The 18,150-nt window shown below is 34.0% G+C and overlaps 1 protein-coding gene across 6 annotated transcripts in view; it reads left to right on the top strand.

The window, feature by feature from the left end:
- The window catches only part of LOC123311105 (aquaporin AQPAn.G-like), a 130,288-nt gene that overhangs the window by 111,499 nt on the left and 639 nt on the right, over nucleotides 1-18,150 (top strand). For 5 of the 6 annotated variants that reach the window (XM_044894884.1, XM_044894883.1, XM_044894886.1 and 2 more), the window contains 4 exons: nucleotides 277-467; nucleotides 6,144-6,287; nucleotides 9,532-9,768; nucleotides 9,895-9,975. In XM_044894884.1, the coding sequence (XP_044750819.1) occupies nucleotides 277-467; nucleotides 6,144-6,287; nucleotides 9,532-9,768; nucleotides 9,895-9,975 (653 nt within the window). Of the gene's footprint in view, nucleotides 1-276; nucleotides 468-6,143; nucleotides 6,288-9,531; nucleotides 9,769-9,894; nucleotides 9,976-13,237; nucleotides 13,592-18,150 lie in introns of all 6 variants that reach the window. The other variant, XR_006537421.1, reaches the window with a different exon arrangement.

Genomic DNA, 18,150 nt, shown 5'->3' with positions numbered 1-18,150 from the left:
CACTTGGACCGAATTCTTCTCTTGAAATACCAGGGAATCAGTACTTGAAACAAGTATATGTTGCTTAGCTTAGTTAAAGGGCGGAGAGGTCATAATTTCAAAGTGTAGTATTTACTACAAAACACGAATAACTGTTTCCAGTAGATATGTAATGAAAAGGATTAATTTTTGCTGTCTTTTTACAAAGTAATGTAGCGAACATTTTTTGTTACATATTTTTCGAAATGTATTCGATGTTCATTATGTTTTGCTAAATAAAGTTATTCTTTTTTTCAGCCAAAGCTAAAAAGATATACATCAATGACAATCTCAGTACTTTGGACAGAATCGTTTTGTGTTTCGCCGAATTTTTAGGAACTGGTATGCTGGTTTTCATTGGATGCATGGGATGTGCGAATATGGGCAGTTTGCCAGATCCTATGAAGGTTGCATTTGCTTTTGGATTAGCTATAACGATAGCAGTACAGGTGGGTCCTTAGAACTTATTAATATGATAACATTAACAGCTGCGAATAACTGTTAATATTTGGATTCATTAGAATTAGTGAAGGTATCACGATTGATAATGAAAATGAAAGATTATTCGAATATCTCTAATTGACGTGATAAGGTCAGGATTAGCCACATTCGTGAATTATAGAATTAAGCAGCAGTGCCAAAGCTGATAGAAGCTTTTCACTACAAGTATCATGAAATATTATAGATACATTTTAAAGAGGATTGCATTGCACTGCGAATTGAGATCTTAAGATCTATTTGCCGCCCATGAGATCGGTTCTCCAGAATCTAAAATGGCTACAGGGACATTACTTATTCGCTCCTTCAAGAAAATCTCCTCTGCTGAATCGATTTTCATTAGATTATTTTCTATGTGTCCGGAATTGTGTGTGATGTGTGATGCTCCCACTTACTATCTTACAAACTATACCAGATAGAAATTCCGTTATTGTACTGAAAAGTTCTCCCGCTGCAAGTCCTCCAAAATGGCGTACCTCAAATCTTAATATGTTTTTTTGCTCTAGATTCATAATGAAAAATCCGAAAAATATGATATTCGAAAGTTGCTTTGGTAAATCTTCTTTATTTTACGAACGATTCCCATGAAATTTTGAAATCCTTTATGTTATACATTGAAATTATACCATTTTCTTGACATTGGCCTCCTAGATTTCATTAAATGAGGATAATATTGGGCGATTTCGAAATTTCATGGCAATCTTCCGTAAAAGAAAGAAGATATGAGCAATTTTGGAAGATCATGTATTTCTGATTTTTCATTATAAATCTAGAACAAAAGGAGATATTAAGATTTAAGGGACGTCATGTTCAAGGACTGGTAATACCCTGTAAATTTTATTCAAGAATTAATGACATCTGGACATCTGGTCATAAAAGACCCTTGATAAATTCTTTATTTCCTGTGGATTCCCGAAATCACAAAATACCTAATCGGGCAGTACAAAAAACTCTTTGCCCTTTGTTCAAGTCGAGCACTAAGTCTCTCTTGTTGTTTTGCTTATACGGGTGTCCCAGGTTTGAGTGCCTATTAGAGCTGTATTCGGGTTCGGCTTTTGGACGGTCCGAGAATTGTTCTAGGACTGCGCAAAACTGTTGCGCCCTAGTATAAAATCCTCTGCGCAGTTCTAGAACCATCCTCGGACCGTCCAAAAGCCGAACCCGAATACAGCTTAGATGTTTCTGGAGAAAGCTCCAAGGCCAAAGAACGTCAACTCTGGCGAATAGGAAACTGTTTTTGAGTAGAAAACCGTTACATGAGGTTTGACGACACCAGGAAATGTTTGCCTACGACTGTGAAGGTCAACAGTAAAACGTGTGCTGCATCTCGACCGAAACCGAACCTTTGGAAAACCTGAATGGATGAATTTGACAATACAGTCCAAGCCGAATTCAACATATTCCAATTTCTATTCACATGTGCCTTCGTTAGCGTTCGAACTCGCCTGAAACCAATTGAACTCAACCATCGCACAGCATATCGAACTGTGGTGTGTTACCACCTAGTTCACCGGATTCGAATCCCATAGATGTTTGATTTTATGTGAAATATTGTCTAATTTTTATCATATTCCATAGACTCTTACATCAAGTTAAAGTTTCTTAGAGCAGAATGCTACAGGGAGTACTTAGTTCAGCCAATAAATAAATTGATTTTTTTGATGATGAATATTTTTCCGAACTCTCCAGTTTCCTTCTTGTTATTAGACCAGCACATTATCTAAAGATCCTATTGAAAAATCTGTTCGTTCAGAATATATCACTTCTAATGTCACTGAGTACAATTTTCTTCCTACGTTTTACGCGAAAACCAGTTTTTTTAATTCTATCTCCAAACACTTCATTAGTGAAATAACTGTTCATAACATTAACGACTCTGGTTCCAATTGAAAAAAGGTTAACAATCTCTAATGAATCCAAAAAGGTTTTTTTTGTGGACTCAATGAAAACAAGCGGAAACAACTAGAAATTCTGGTTGTCAAATACATTCTATCGGAACTCTCTGAATATAAGATTACCTATAATTTTGTAACTTGTGAGGTATATCATTTCTAATCAGTATAGATTGATATTTATCCTGTACTACCAGATTTAGCCAACGGTGAGCAGTGAGACTTCATTCCGTTATTGAGTCAACGATTTTTAGATGTAGATTTGTTTTCCAAATCCAACTCTGTAAACATAGAACAATAAAAGAGCCAGGAATTCTTGGGTCAGGTATAAACTGAAATAAATTACATATTTGGCAGCTTGTTATTCTTTAATACTGACTACTATCATATCGGAATCTGAGTGGTATGAAATATTTTACCCGAATTAAGTTTGTTCTCAGTCTCAGATTAACCGTTTGAAATCAAACTCGTGATTTGTTCTTGAAACGACAATTTTTGGTTTGAATTATTCAAGTCGACAATTTAAGAGGAAAAATGCATTCAAAGAAAACACAACAATTCAAAACTTCCTCATTATCTTGAAAGTTATCAAACCGGGATTATTTTTCAAATTTAGTCGAGAAAGCTTCTTATAATTTTTTTAACTGCTAAAAACACCAGCATTATCATACATAACTAAATGTGAATGCGGTGATATCATTATATTCGCATATAATGCATTTTCTGTTGACATGTCGAAATATTATACCCCAAGAAACACAGACATATCCTAAAGACATCTCGGCTTTTTTGGAAGGTACTCCTATACTGAAAGCAAAATCAAAATTTCAGTGAAATTCACAGTTTTGATAGAATTCTATGATACCATTGACCACAAAATTGTCATCTCTATGATACAATTTAGAACTTTCCGTTCATAGAATTTAATTTGTTGAATTGATGTGACCGATACTTGATGAAAATTCATAATTGAACTTAAAACAAATTATACGATTTTCACAAAATGAGTTCTTGAACCACGACACGCATTTCGCTATCACAATAGTATCTCAGTTTATCTTCACCCACCTGAAGATGCTATCATGATGGCGAAATGCTTGACGTAGTTCGAAAACCATTTGTTAGCTGAGATATCTATAACTCCAATAAAATCATGTAATTCATGTTAAACTCATTCTCAATAAATATCGAGCAAAATTTTTTTTTTCAAATACAAAAGATTTAAAAAAAATGAATATACTGTCGTATTTCCAGTGAAGAGGTGCCTGTTGAAAGTTGTTATCGTTTTTAGATATTTTCGAAATCTACAAAATATTATAATTTGGATATATCTTCAAGACAAATGAAGATATCGTGAAACGGTTTCCACTAATAGAATTTTCATGAAAATCGAGCTTAGAACTCCTTTCAACTTTTTTACTTTTCTAGTCCATAAATACCAGAAACAGCCATCGATTTTCATCATCTCATAATAGGTCTTTTCATCTGTTTCTTGCTGTAGTGTCATCTACACTGCAAATTTCAAATTTAATCGTATCTATTTTGAAGTAGATTACTGTGACGTCCGTGACATTAACATAACATTTTGCATTTCACACCACAGTAATATTAATTAGACCTCCTTTTGACTAGGTGTAGATAAATTACACCCCTTCTACACTGGAGTAAATCACCAAACGAATACTAAAATCGAGTGTAAATTACACAGAGTGTAGAAAAGTGCTACACTTCCTAAGCAAACGAAAGATCTAGTGTCACACATTTAGCTAGCTATTCTAAAGGTAATTTTGTTTCTCCTGGGGTGGCACAGCTCTTTTTGAAAACTAAAAATGGCTATATCTTTTAATCAGGGCTGAATCAGATAAAATGGTATAGGAACAAAGTGTTTTTTTTTCAACCTGGAGAATCTACTGTTACAATATTTGTACGACCCAAAAACTCACTTTGTATATGTATGTCAATTGAATTGCTATTGTACAGGGTGGGCAAAATTCGTTGTCTACTGAAGGGATCTCGAGAACTATAGCAGCTAGAAGAAAACGGATGACACATTCTCGAGCTCTTTTTTCCTTACTATTCCAAATCTGAAAACAGATCCAGCCTAACGGTCATAGATTTTGAGTTATGAACGAAAATTGAGAAATTGTCATTTTCAATGAAGCTGAATAACTCGCTTATTTGAACTCGTATTCGAAATCCGTTGATACATTCTACAGGCGCTTTTTTATGAGGAATTCAAATATGATATTAAAAAATTTTTCGATCCAGTCATTTTCGAGATACGAAAGGGATTTCTGATTTTTCAAATGTAAACTATAGTTGAAAGTTCTTTCATATTTCTGCAATTTTTTTGCTGATTTCAAAAATGTATCATATGTTTCTATTCACATGAATGTTACACGAGAAAAAAATTCAATCTTTTTCCTGCTTTTCGATTCTTTGTTGAATTATAAGTGGGCTGGGTTACCATAGCAACCGTTGAATATGCATTATATTTTGTGAACCTGAGCCTCTATGATTTGAATCGGGGATTGCTGAATAAATATTTCGATGATTAATTTGCCATCGTTTGTTCTAGCGATGTTTGGCATGCTTATCTTACGATGGTTCACAATTCGAATACTACCGTTGACAGAAGTACCTATTTTTCATCATCTTACTTCTTCAAAAATTATAATTATAGATAGCTTTCGTATTTTATTACTGACTCCTAAAGTTTCTTTCATAAATAGAAAAACGATAATTGAATAAAGAAGAAAGTCTTTTACTCTCTTTAATAGGATATCGATCTCGATATCGATATATAAAAAAAATAATTATTAGTCAGTCGGTGATTCCTACGGCAGAAGGTTGAGTTCATATGGGATTATGTGGAGTTCACGAACCACAATGCATTTTCAACGGTCGCTATGGTTACGCCAGCCTACTGAAAATTCAACAGTGAATCGAAAAGCTGGAAAAAGTATTGGATTTTTTTTTCTTACGTTATATTCATGTGAATAGCGATATACGATACATTTTTGAAATCAGCAAAAAAATTGAAGCAAGATGAAAGAACTTTCAACTATAGTTTACATTTGAAAAATCAGAAATCCCTGTCGTATCTCGAAAATGACTGAATAAAAAAATTTATTGATATCATATTCGAATTCCTCATAAAAAAGTGCCTGTAGAATGTAACAACAGATTTCGAATACGAGTTCAAATTAGCGAGTTATTCAGCTTCATTAAAAATGACAATTTCTCAATTTTCGTTCATAATTCAAAATCTATGAACGTTAGGCTGGATCTGTTTTCAGTTTTGAATTAGTCAGGAAAAAAGAGCTCGAGAATGTGTCGTCCGTTTTCTTCTAGCTGCTATAGTTCTCGAGATCCCCTCAGTAGACAACGAATTTTGCCCACCCTGTACATTGGGTAAATATAAGTAAGGTCACATACAAGTACTAGTTCTACTTCTGTGACAGAGGTTTTATATAGGTACTCAGCATAATCTACATATTGTATGAAGAATATGAGATGTTAATTTTTCGAAAATAAACTTATTTTTATCAATCGTGTCGTCTCTTTTTATGTTTTAATGTTTATGAACATAAAATTATTGTATATTCAATAATACAATAATGAAAATGAATCGAATATTGATCTTTTTCTATCTTTGACAAATGTAGATGTATGTTAGATATGTGTTAGATGTAACCATTTTTTGTATTTACTAACACATAATTATTTTTTCAGTGTTTTGGACATATATCTGGAAGTCACATTAATCCAGCTGTCACAGTTGCGGCCGTCATTTTGGGTCACACACCAGTTATGCACATTCCACTTTATTTCATAGGACAAATGTTGGGAGGAATTGGAGGCTTCGGTTTATTGAAGGTAGCATCATAAATAATAGTTACTTATTCGAATTTAGAAATATAGGTTTAATATATTTCCTAAGTCCAGTTATATTAGGACAAAAAGTCCATCAATATGGATTCGATTCCTAAAAAAGTTTTCATTGTTTCAATATCTCCATTAGTGATTCTATAAAAGAAGTAAACTTAACTTTGAACGAAAATCTGTCCACAAAAGGGGTTGTACCTTCCTAGAAAATACTAAACACATTTATTACTGGAAATACCGAGTTCAATTTGATGTGTCAAAACTAACAATGAATTTATTCACCACAGCTTACTCACTGCATTTTTATGACAATTTTGATTCTTCTGAGGAGTTCGAAAGAATCGCTCAATTTTTTTCTCGAAATCGACAAAACTACAAGAGACCATAAAAAAAGAGAAAAACTTAAAAAAATTCTAACTTCAACACCCCGTACCTATCTCGAAAACGAATCGTTTGCAGTCCCATGTGTATAAGACTCTTTTTCTTAAAATTACTCAAGAAATATCCCCTTTTCGTTTGTACCTCTAATTTAGGAACCCCCTGTATAAGTTATATGGCATTGAATTCTGCTTCGAGAGAGACAAATTTTTGGACAATACGTTTCAGACGTAGGAGATTTCGAGAAACCTGAATTGGACCCATTAATTGGCCAAACTTTGACTTATCCCACTATAGAAAATACTTGATTTCATTCGATGAAGACAGAAGCGGCGAAAGGTATAGGCTACGGTTTCAAAGAATTCTTCGAAACCGTGAGAAAATGTACGCTTATGTTGAAAAGGAATAGGCCCATCGTAAAACTTATCAGCCAAATCAGTAAGCTACAAACAAGATTCAATAGTAGCTTCTCATTTCTCAAGATATTTGGAAGATCAAAACGCCTCTTTTCATTCAAGTTTCGGCTCTAGTCGATACTAATTGTTTTGATCTTCCAAATGACTTGAGAAATGAGAGGCTTCTATTGAATCTTGTTTGTAGCTTACTGATTTGGCTGATAAATTTAACGATGACTACACTTTAATCCTCCGTACAGGATATGATCCGTCAATTTGTGGCGACCGCACTAGCTATGTGAAGCTGGCACCCCCAAATGCGAATTTTGAAACAAAAATTTCAGGGTCGTTTGTCCATCGTAGGTCCACGTTTGTCCACCCTTTTTTTTTCATTTGTCCGGGCACCGTTTTAGAGATATCGGAAAAGAACATTTTTCGGTTCATTTTCTGAGCAGAACCCCCAAATCGCAAAAACTTATTTTGGATAGTACAGATCGTTTGTCCAACGTAAGTACAAATTTTGAAGGAGCAACTCTACTATGGGTTACATGTTTTATCCTCTAAAAGCTCTCTTCGCCACATAATATGATCAACTTGTCGAAAAGAGAATATAATGAATTTTTTTTCAATATTGTTATTGTTATATAAGCTTATGGACCAATGAAAATTTTGATTGGATAAACGTGAATCCGCTATGGACCGACGATTAATTCGGTGAAAAATATTATTTAGCATTTATTCAGGAATAGTAAACGAAGAATTTTGATTTATCAATTTTTCATCCCAAATTGCGAATGGAGTCTGGATGGAAATTAAAATAAATTCCTGATGTACAAAAATGAACTAGCGAAAAGTTAACGAAGCAGAATATTTGGTTCAAAATTTTGTGTTAGTTGTGCAACTTAATAACACTTCCAAAAAATTTTTACGATAGATTTCTATTGTTCTGTGGGTAGAAAAATAAAAATAAAATTGGGTGGACAAAAGTGGACAAAAGGATAGATGAAAACTATGTAACAACAAGAACAATTCAATCTTTGAAATTGCAATGAACATCTTGAAAACTTAGGTGATTAAAAATTAAAAAAAAAACATTAATCAAACGAACTAAACGAAAAGAGCAATTAAAGAAATTCATGTATAAAAGTAAAGGGCTATATCAGATGACCTACATAAAGTTAAAAATAGAGCGTTTAGAGACAACGAAATGAAAAAAAAGCGACATGATAACCAGAAGAATGCAGCATACTCAATGAAAAACTTACCGTCAGAATAATAATACAAGGTCAAAATCAATGTTGCATTTTTTATGATGTCTATGACTGCTATATTTTCAAGTTTAAACAATAGATGATCTAATGAACTATTTTATACATATATTTCATTTAAATTTCTGTACTTGGCTTTTTTGTTATATCTGTTTGAATATTGTTGTTTTTAATTTATTAAGATGTTTATTTTTTTAAAGATTGTATTGTTCTGTTTGTTACATTTGTTTTTGCAAACCTTTCACTGTTATTCATATAATTAAGATTTTGTGGTATCTATACAGGCTGACTCTTTGACTCGTACAGATATTTTAACAGTAGATTCTTGAGTTCAAAAGAAATACCTTTTCCTTTACCATTTTTATCGAATCGTCTCAGTTCAAAAGATGCAAGATGTTGAAAAACCATATAAAATGTTATTTTCAGTTCTATCTCACAAACGGTTCCATCGAATGAAATGAATTTCGGAATATAGTTTTTCATTTATTTGATTAATCTTATTCAAACACAAGATATCACCCACGCCTTCCAGTTTTTTCATTATGACCATGACGTACCATAGAAATACCAATAATTCAAAGAACCCAACTCTTGAAAATGAGTAAGAGGCTGTCTAATGAATATTTGAATGTTCTGTAAAATGAAAGTAATTTTTATATTTTCTAGTATAATCCGCCATTTATGAGTGATTTGATGTTTAAAAAGTGAAAAGTATCTATGGAATTTGAAAAATTGGGTATTTTGATCAAATGCAACTCTCTTTGAAAGATACACAGATGTGAAGTGTCACAGATTTAGCATAGTTATTCTGAAGATAATTTTGTTTTTCCAGGGGTGGCACAATTCATTATGAAAACTTAAAATGGCGATATCTCTTTATCAGGGCCGAATCGGAAAAAATTGCATAGGAAAAAAAGTGTTTCTTTTGATCTCAAGAATCAACTGTTAAAATATTTGTACGAGTCAAAGACTGTATATATGTTTAATTGTGTAGGTACTTTTATAGCCTGAAACAGGCCCAGTAAAATGGCCGAAACGTTAGTGAAAGAATAGTTTGCTTATATTCCTGTTCTTTTGACCGAGACTGGTGTTCTTTCTTGAATTCGTTGGGAACGATTCACATTGTGGCTTGAAGTTCAAAATGTTCAGAAATATCCGACTGATAATTTTCCCCTGTGTTCTCAACTTTTCCAGGCGTTGAGTCCACTTGAAGCAACCGAACCAATTGTAAACGGAACCACCACCCCTATTTGCTCCCCAGGACCACTAAGTGCAGATATTCATCCATGGCAAGGGGTTTGCGTAGAATTCGCCCTAACATTCATCCTGGTTATGCTGTGTGCTGCAGTTTGGGACTGTCGTAACACCGAAAGAGTTGACTCTTTGTCTATCAGGCTTGGTTTAGCTGTAGCTGTATTGGCAATGGTTGGAGTAAGTTACAGAGAATTTATTTATTGAAATAAAAAGTGATCAACTTCTGTAAGTATGAATCATTAAATCATTTTACTCCCTTGAAGTAACGGAATGAAATATTTATAGATAATGTAACTGTTCTAGGGCTCATACACAGGGGCAAATATGAATCCAGCAAGAAGCTTTGGTCCAGCTTTAATTAATGGTGACTGGAAAGATTGGTGGGTGAGTATTGAGAAAATGAAACTTCTTAATTTGGAAACGTTTATGAGATAACTCTGAATGATTTGAAGATGATCATTTCCCTTGGGCGTCTGCTTTAAGTTCGCGGACACTTTTTTGCTCCAGCTTCAAACCAAAGCTTATAATTAATAAGGAACTTGAAATATCTTTAACCTGTCGAATGGAGGGGAAACCCTCACTAACCCAATTTTATAATTTTTTCAATCAAAAGTCGTTCTTCTTCATTGTTTGAAGATTTAAGTCGTCCTGTATCACTAGTGTGTCTATTATTAATTTTGTCCGAAATTGCACATTTTGGTACACCACACTTAACTTGCGTCTCTTAACGTCTCTTACGTCAAAATGAATTTATTCGTCATTAAAAGACTTATATGGCCTAGTTCCCAATATTCTTTTATAGTTTCTGACCATTTTGTAGGTGTCCGAATTCACCTTACAAAAGAAGCATTTTTTATAAAAATCTGTATATCATTATCGGTGCCCAAGACCAAGACTGGGTGGAAATAGGAAGTGACCCTATCTCATCCTATGAGGCAATGTGCAAATGTATTTTCCCTTTTCTTCTACAGTAGACGCTGAAGAAGCAACAATATGTCAAGATGTGATACAAGGAAAACATTCGTTCTGTCTACTCCCAATATTTAATAGATATCTTTTGGATTAGCCTAGTCGTTCATGAAAGTATGAATTACAATTCGTTTAGGCTATTTCAATTTATTGCCTGAATTCAGGGTGTCCCAAATTCGATGCCCTCTTTATGCATCTTGAGAAATATGAAAATTTTTTCAAAAATTCATAGATATCTTAATTCGTTCTCAAGTTACCTGACGTTGCTGAGAAATATTTCATTATATGTATCTTTATGTTTACGTTTGAGAGATTCGAACAATTCCAAAAAATAAAAATGAAATTTCACGTACTAATTTTCGAACGAAAAGTCTACTATTTTTGAAGGCAAGTACTTTTCGTCCGCAAACACTTTTCCTTTGGCGGTTCATCACTAAGCAATATTAGATCCCGAATCGACAGATTTTGATAAAAACATAAGTGCCTGTGACAATAACTGTCATTTGCTGTTGTCAAATTAATTCTTTACGAAATCGGCTAGCGATATGTAGGTATATCAATAACACTTCTTTAGAGTTCAGAGAATTGGCAATTACGGCGACCTCGATAAGGCCATCAAACATAACTATTTACTTCCATAAAGCTATGTGAGGTCGCCGAAAAAATATAATAGAGATATATAGAAAGATCTGTAACATCATGCGGTAATAACGTCAAGCATTATTAACGTTACGACGCATGCGTATTGCCATTTACAGAATAACGGGCGGTATTAACGTTACCGCATCCCGTAATTAGAGAGTTGAAGTGCGCACAGGGCTGGTATTGAAGAATTGCATTCAACAGTCAAAATTCTGCCATTCGCAAGTCATCGGTGCTACTAGTTTAACGTTCGGTTAACGTACGTCGTTGTTTAAGGTATACGTGGGAGACCGCTAGTTTACGTAGGCCGTAAAGCTGACGCTAACGTTAACGTTAAAAACGGACGAATGAGCATGCGTAGATGTCAATTATAACGTTAACTTTTACGTTCATGGCTGCACTTCTCTATTTACGGGTGGATAACGAAGCGCGTTATGGTAATTAACGTTTTCTTGCGCAATTCAATTTTGCCATTTTTTTGGAGAGGAATAGGTTATGTTTTGAAACAGGGGCCATCTAAATTGACATTGAGTAGAATTTATTCGAATTTTTTTCCATAGAATAGTAGTAGAAGAAACGAAATGAGTTTCTCAAGAATAATCTAATAACCAAAGGTATATCTTCAATTAATGGGTCACATGGAAGGAAGAATCAAATATAAATAGAAATAGTGTTAAATTCTGAGTATGGATGGATTTCAATCTCATATTGATGATAATGAAATATGTAACTTGTTTTCATTACGAAATAAAAGGGTCCAATTCAAGCTTTTTTTATTGACTCAAAAATAGAAACATCTGGATTGGACATTGGCTTAAGGCTTGATGGCAGTAAGGCAACACACAAATTATTCGATTCGATAATTTCGATTTGTAATAACATTTTCAACAAGAAAGCACGCATCACCTTTCTTACTGAAGTTGAAAATGAGCGACTTATGTGGAAATATGTATTTTATTCACTAGTACAAAAAATTTCTTTGTTTTGGCGAATAAAACTTCATGATTGTCCAAACACCCAATTTTGGTACTTATACGAATGACAATTTTTTATTGGTGTTTGGACAATCATGAGGTTTTATTCGCCAAAACAATGAAATTTTTTATACTAGTGCATGAAATAAATATTTCTACATAAGTCGCTCATTTTCAACTTTAGAAAGAAAGATGATATGAGCTTTGTAGTTAAGAATGTTATAACGAATCGAAAACCATGATAAAATATAGGGTGTTCATGTTCAATTTGAAAAAATATCATTTTATGAAATATTTTGAAAACTCTACTGTCAATTTTTGTTTTGTCTTCGGCATCGAGAAGACTATTAAAAATGCTACTAATTTGCCCATTTAACCGAATTTGTAACATCAATAATAACGGAGTTGGCAATGTTGCGGACTTAATTTTGAACACCCTGTATACGAGGTGTCCCATGTCAAGAATGAACACGAAAAACTAATTATTTTTGTAATGGATGACATTTTTGAAAAACCTCTAACGTCATTCTTTTCGGAAGAGTTGCTACTAAAAAACTGTGTTTTGAAAAATATAGGGTGTCTCATTTAAAAAACACCGACTCTCCTCTATTTCTCCGAAATGTTAATTAATTTGTATGAACCGTTACGACCATCACATCAAACAAAAAAATTACTAAAAAAAATTTTTCGGAATTTTTCGAATACCTATCTAGAATATACGACAAGGATATAGCGAACTATTTGAAAGTGCCAGTAACTCGAGAACGAATCAAGATATCTAAGATCTGCTTCCTGATAATCATTTCCAAACAAGAGATATTGTTCAAGTCTACATATTCCAATATTTTTATTCAACAGCTGAGCAGTCGCCATCGACTAAATTTCATAAGTGTATGATATTTCAGTACCAACTTTCAGAGTTTTCTGTAAACGTTTCCAAGGGGTACCAAGGGCTAGCTGAAGCCACATAACAACAGTCTGTTGAAACCTCATCAGTTTCACAAAAGGGATGATCACTCAGCCGTATGCTTTTTTCTTATTGGATCAATCTTCACCACTAGGTACCTATGCAATGTGTGTATCTGCCATGAAACTTCGCTGGATACGATGAAGTTGCTATACAACCCATCGGCCGCTTGAATGATAAAGCATCGTTCTGTGGCAGAAGCTCTGACTTTAGGCTAAGGGCTGACCCTGTAGATGGCTTGTAGTGTGATTGTCCGCGCAAAGTGACGGCCCCTGTATTCCATGATACCAAGAATCTCCAAGGCAATAGACAAGTTTGCTAAAAAAGTTCTTCTCAATCGTAACAAAAAAATAATTTCAATTTAGGTAATGTAGGGGAAAATTTCCCCGTAACAATACATCGGCTGATCGGCAAAAAAAGTTTACAAATTAACACCAGAAGAGGAAATGTAAGTAAGGCTATTCAAACAATATATTGGATTAATCGATGTGTTTTTTCGGCATTCAGTTCAAACCTTGGTAAACTGGTCTGCATAGAACGGGTTCATGAAGCACGCGCAAGAAATTATTGACCAGAATTTATCTGAAATATTAAAATATTTTTCATACATTGACCTTAACGGATCCAATAGTGTGGTGTAGTGCTATCTCCAAAAACTCTACAAACTATGAATATACAGACACCTTTCGAGATCAACTTTAAAAGACCGTGTGTTGATAAGATTGTAAAATATCAACTAAACTTTTTTTTTTAATACGGAGGTGCCATTATTCGAGTATCTTTTTTCTACTCGCTTAAAGTTATGTGGAAGGTCTAGTTTGGGGTCTAGTTATAGCCATGTGAAATTTTCCAACTTTGGCGATAATCCCATGACCATCATACACCATATGCAAAAAGGCGCAGGATTAACAAGAAGCTAATAAAGCAACACCATATTTTCATAAATACCATAAAAAAGAATAACAAAGCTAGGAGTCAACAAGCAATCAGGAGGAAATTTTAAATATTGAAATTTCTGAAGGCAACTGAGGTGAACCAACAACAGCACTCAGTACACTGTTAATCATTCAGTTATGTGGGTAATTAGTAAGATACAAAACTGAGTACCTACTGTACCTAACGAAAGAACACAGTTACAAATCCTACACAGAGTAAATTATAATTTCTAAGCTACCTTAAAACCTATGAGATTGATGAGGTAGAAATACATCATACAGAGTTAGCAAAACTCTAGCCTATGAATTTATGATGAACAGTCCTATAATGCATATAAAATTAAGAGGATGATGAATAAATGGAGCTTTTATTAGCATGGATATTCGAAAAAAGTAATAATTGAACATCATATTTCTAGGAGAACAGGAAGAAAAATCTTTTGAAAGGTCTCGATGAAAACTAATGTACCTAATTCATAGTGTCCATATTCTTCAGATCACTGATCACTCATTGACTTCCTCCTAGGATTGAATTACAATATATGAATAAGTAATATATAAAGAGGATGATACTTCAAGTGAACTGCAATACCTCTTTAAAGCTAAAAAAAATTTCTTCTTCAGTTTCAAGCTCAAATAAGGCCAAGACCCGCTACTCTTGCTCGCAATGCAAACTAGAGCTGAACGATAGATTGACTGTCCAGAAAAACAAATATATAATATAGCAGCTAGTAAAACATCGAAGAAAATTCTCCCGATATTTTCAAGGAACAGGCTCCTAGAAGGAGGGGAAACACATGTTACAAACTTCTTTTTCGATGCATGTGTTTTCATTGGAGTGTAATTTTCATCTACTCAAAAAATAGAGAAATGTTACTGGCTGTTTCAACAACTTACAACGACATAACAATTGTCTCTTCATTCCCAAAGGTGTTCTACTTATAGAAAAAGGATCTTAGTTGTTTCACATGTTGATTCTTAGACAAGCTCATAAAAATTCTTAACCTCATGTTCACTAAATGAAGTTTCTTGATACTCCTGGTGTGTGTCTAAAGTTGTCGTCTAAAGGCGCATTCATACCAAACGAGCATTATTCGCGAACACTGTTTGCTAACAGTAGTACGGGCGGTGTAAACAGTCATCGGCGTCGAACAGAGTTCGCAAACCCTGTTTTCGAACGTTTCAGAGAGCTCGAGCTCATTCGCCACATGCCGGTAAAGTAACGTTTCATTATAAGGCAGTGTTTGCGAACAATGCACGCAATATGCACAGGCGGTGTAAACACTCATCGACGCCGAATAAAGTTTACGAAGCCTGTTTCAAAACGTTTTAAAATGCTCGATCCCGTTCCGTCTCATGTCGGTAAACCGACGAATCATCAAAGGGATTCAGATTTCCTTGCACATCTGGCGTCATACCATCGAAATCACCGGTGGGTCGTGATAAGTTATTGGGTCTTGGTATTTAATTTATTTTGAAGTTTGGTGAGATCTCTTGAATCGTGATTTCATAATTAATCAATCCATTTGAAATGGAGTCCATTTACGATGGCTTCACAGACAGACGATAATAATTTTCGATATTGATGGTTTTGAAATTCGGTAAAGGTACATGATACCATAAGAATCTCCCGTAGCCTAGGCTGACCAGATTATCCAATGTTCAATGACGGACGGACCTGATCAAAAGAAAAATTTTTTTTACCATTTTTTCCGATTCAGCCCTGATAAGAAGATATAGCCATTTTAGGTTTTCATAATGAGCTGTGTGCCATCCCTGGAAAAACAAATTACCTTAAAAATAACTAAATGAATCTGTGACGTCTGTGGATCTTTCAAAAAGAGTTGCATTCGGTCAAAATTACCCAATTTTTCGAATTTCACAGATATCTTTTATTTTTGAACTTCAAATTACTCGAAAACTATATTTCCTAATTCATTTCATTCGATAAAGCCTAGAAATAACATTTTTTTTATATTTTTTAACAACCTGTATCTTTTAAACCGAGCCGATTCGGAAAAAAACGGTATAGGAAAAAAGTGTTTCTTTTGACCTCAAGATTCTACTGTGAAATATTTGTACGAGTCTATAAGACTCACCCTGTATATGATTCCAGCTACTCAGTTTCCTACAAGGTATGGCGATAAAAAAAAATCTATTTATTGAAAATAGAGAAATAATAAAAGTCTATTACAACACAAAAACGAAAATTTAATAATATTAATATAATGGTTGTGCATTACACTGTGGAATGAGAAGAGTGCTTCAGGCGTTTCTAGAGAAGCTTCTTCATCCCCAAAATTTGAATGCCTCAAATATTTGGTCAGGGAGGAAGACGCTGCTGCATTAAATTTTTTTTTATGTTCGTAACTTGAAACATGCCGTACATTATCTCTTCTTCCTCCAAATGCAATCTGAATTGGCCCAAACACTTCGTACATTGGACTTCAGAATCAAGTTTTGTGTTTTAAAAAATGGAAATTCTTTCGAAAGATCTTCCATAAATTTGCACTTTCTTTTTTTACTATCCATCTCAAATAATCTTGACAAAAATACTGAATTAAATTTTGACGGACGTTTTCCAGTGACGGACTTCTTGGACGATTGACGGACTGTCCGTCACAATGACGGACGTCTGGTCACCCTACCGTAGTCAAAAATCGTTAGTGCCAGTCTAACCGACGCTGGAAATGCTCTCTCGATGATTGGTGTCTTTCTTGACACTTTTTCCTCAATTTTGTCCGATAATGACATGCGGCAGAAATTTCTAAAAAGTTCAGTTTCGTCCGCTCTCAAGTCATCTAGCAGCTGGGTATAATTTCTTCCTTTCAGAAAAGAATTCACCCAGGTTGTTCGTCTCCTCCTTTGGCGTAGAGTTCATTTGAGAGATTATTACTGTCAGAGACTCTGAGTACTATAGATTCAGTAGAAATTGCAATTTATTGCAATTTTTACTAATTGCATTATAGATAATGAGGGTTCCATGTCGGTGCACTTTAGAGAGACCTCGTTGAATTATCAAGAACAACTGCTCGTTCGGACAGGCGCGGGCTGTGTGAACACCTCCCATTCTGAGTTCTCGAACGTTTGAAAACATTTCAAAACGTTTCGAAACGTTTTGAAACGTTCGAAAACAATGCTCGTTTGGTGTAAATGCACCTTTAGGCTAGGAAGTTCTGAATGCTTGCTTAATCGTAACTTAAATCCAATATGAGAAGTTATTGAGAGACTTGTTGTCGATATCTGCCAGCTTTATATTATCAGGTATCTTCCTGGATTTCTGAAACAAAATATAGTAGTCAGATGACACAGGAGGTATGAGCAGTTTTTCTGACATTTTGAGTGTGGTACATCTTACTCAGTCATTATGAAGGAAACAACGGTCCTTTCAATATATGTGTTATTTTCCAAAAGCTGATATCAGCAAATAACCTTCGAGTACTTCTTTAGAAAACGGTTACCGAGCCTTCCAAAGGAAACTTCTTGACAAACTTTCAAACCACAAAACAAAATTATGTGATTTTTGTTGAATTTTATCATCACATCCCGATTCAAAAGTTCTCGTGTGACGTGTCATGGATGTATAAGTACTATATTGAAGCATAATGAAATATATTGATGTTTATGAGTGAGTATGTGTTGAGGTTTTCGATTCATAATTAATGATTATACCTACATTCAATAAATGAATTTGTAATAATTATTATTATTAATGTTATGTGTACTACATGATGATGTATTCTTTTCATCTGATTAAAATAACTGATATCCATATTCAATTGTTTATAATTAACTCAAGTGTTTCACAGAAGTCTCCCAAAAAACATATATCTAACCCTGAATAACGTTTTTTATCAGCCGATGGTAAACATAAATTTTTCAAAACACCGATTCAAAGAACCTTATAATTTCTATTTATATACCATAATGAAATTGCTGAAATTTTAATGAATTTCTGTATTGATGGAGTTTAACGAGATTGAAATATTTTAATCCTAATAAAAGATTCATTTTGACCCAGAAATTTTTTTTACTCTCACTTTTTTCTTTTCTTCTCAATGTAGGACTCGTT

Source organism: Coccinella septempunctata, chromosome 4 (assembly GCF_907165205.1).
Source record: "Coccinella septempunctata chromosome 4, icCocSept1.1, whole genome shotgun sequence".
NCBI classification, from domain to species: Eukaryota; Metazoa; Arthropoda; class Insecta; order Coleoptera; family Coccinellidae; genus Coccinella; species Coccinella septempunctata.
The sequence above is the reverse complement of the archived record's forward strand: the minus strand, read 5'-3'. Positions and strand labels throughout refer to the sequence as shown.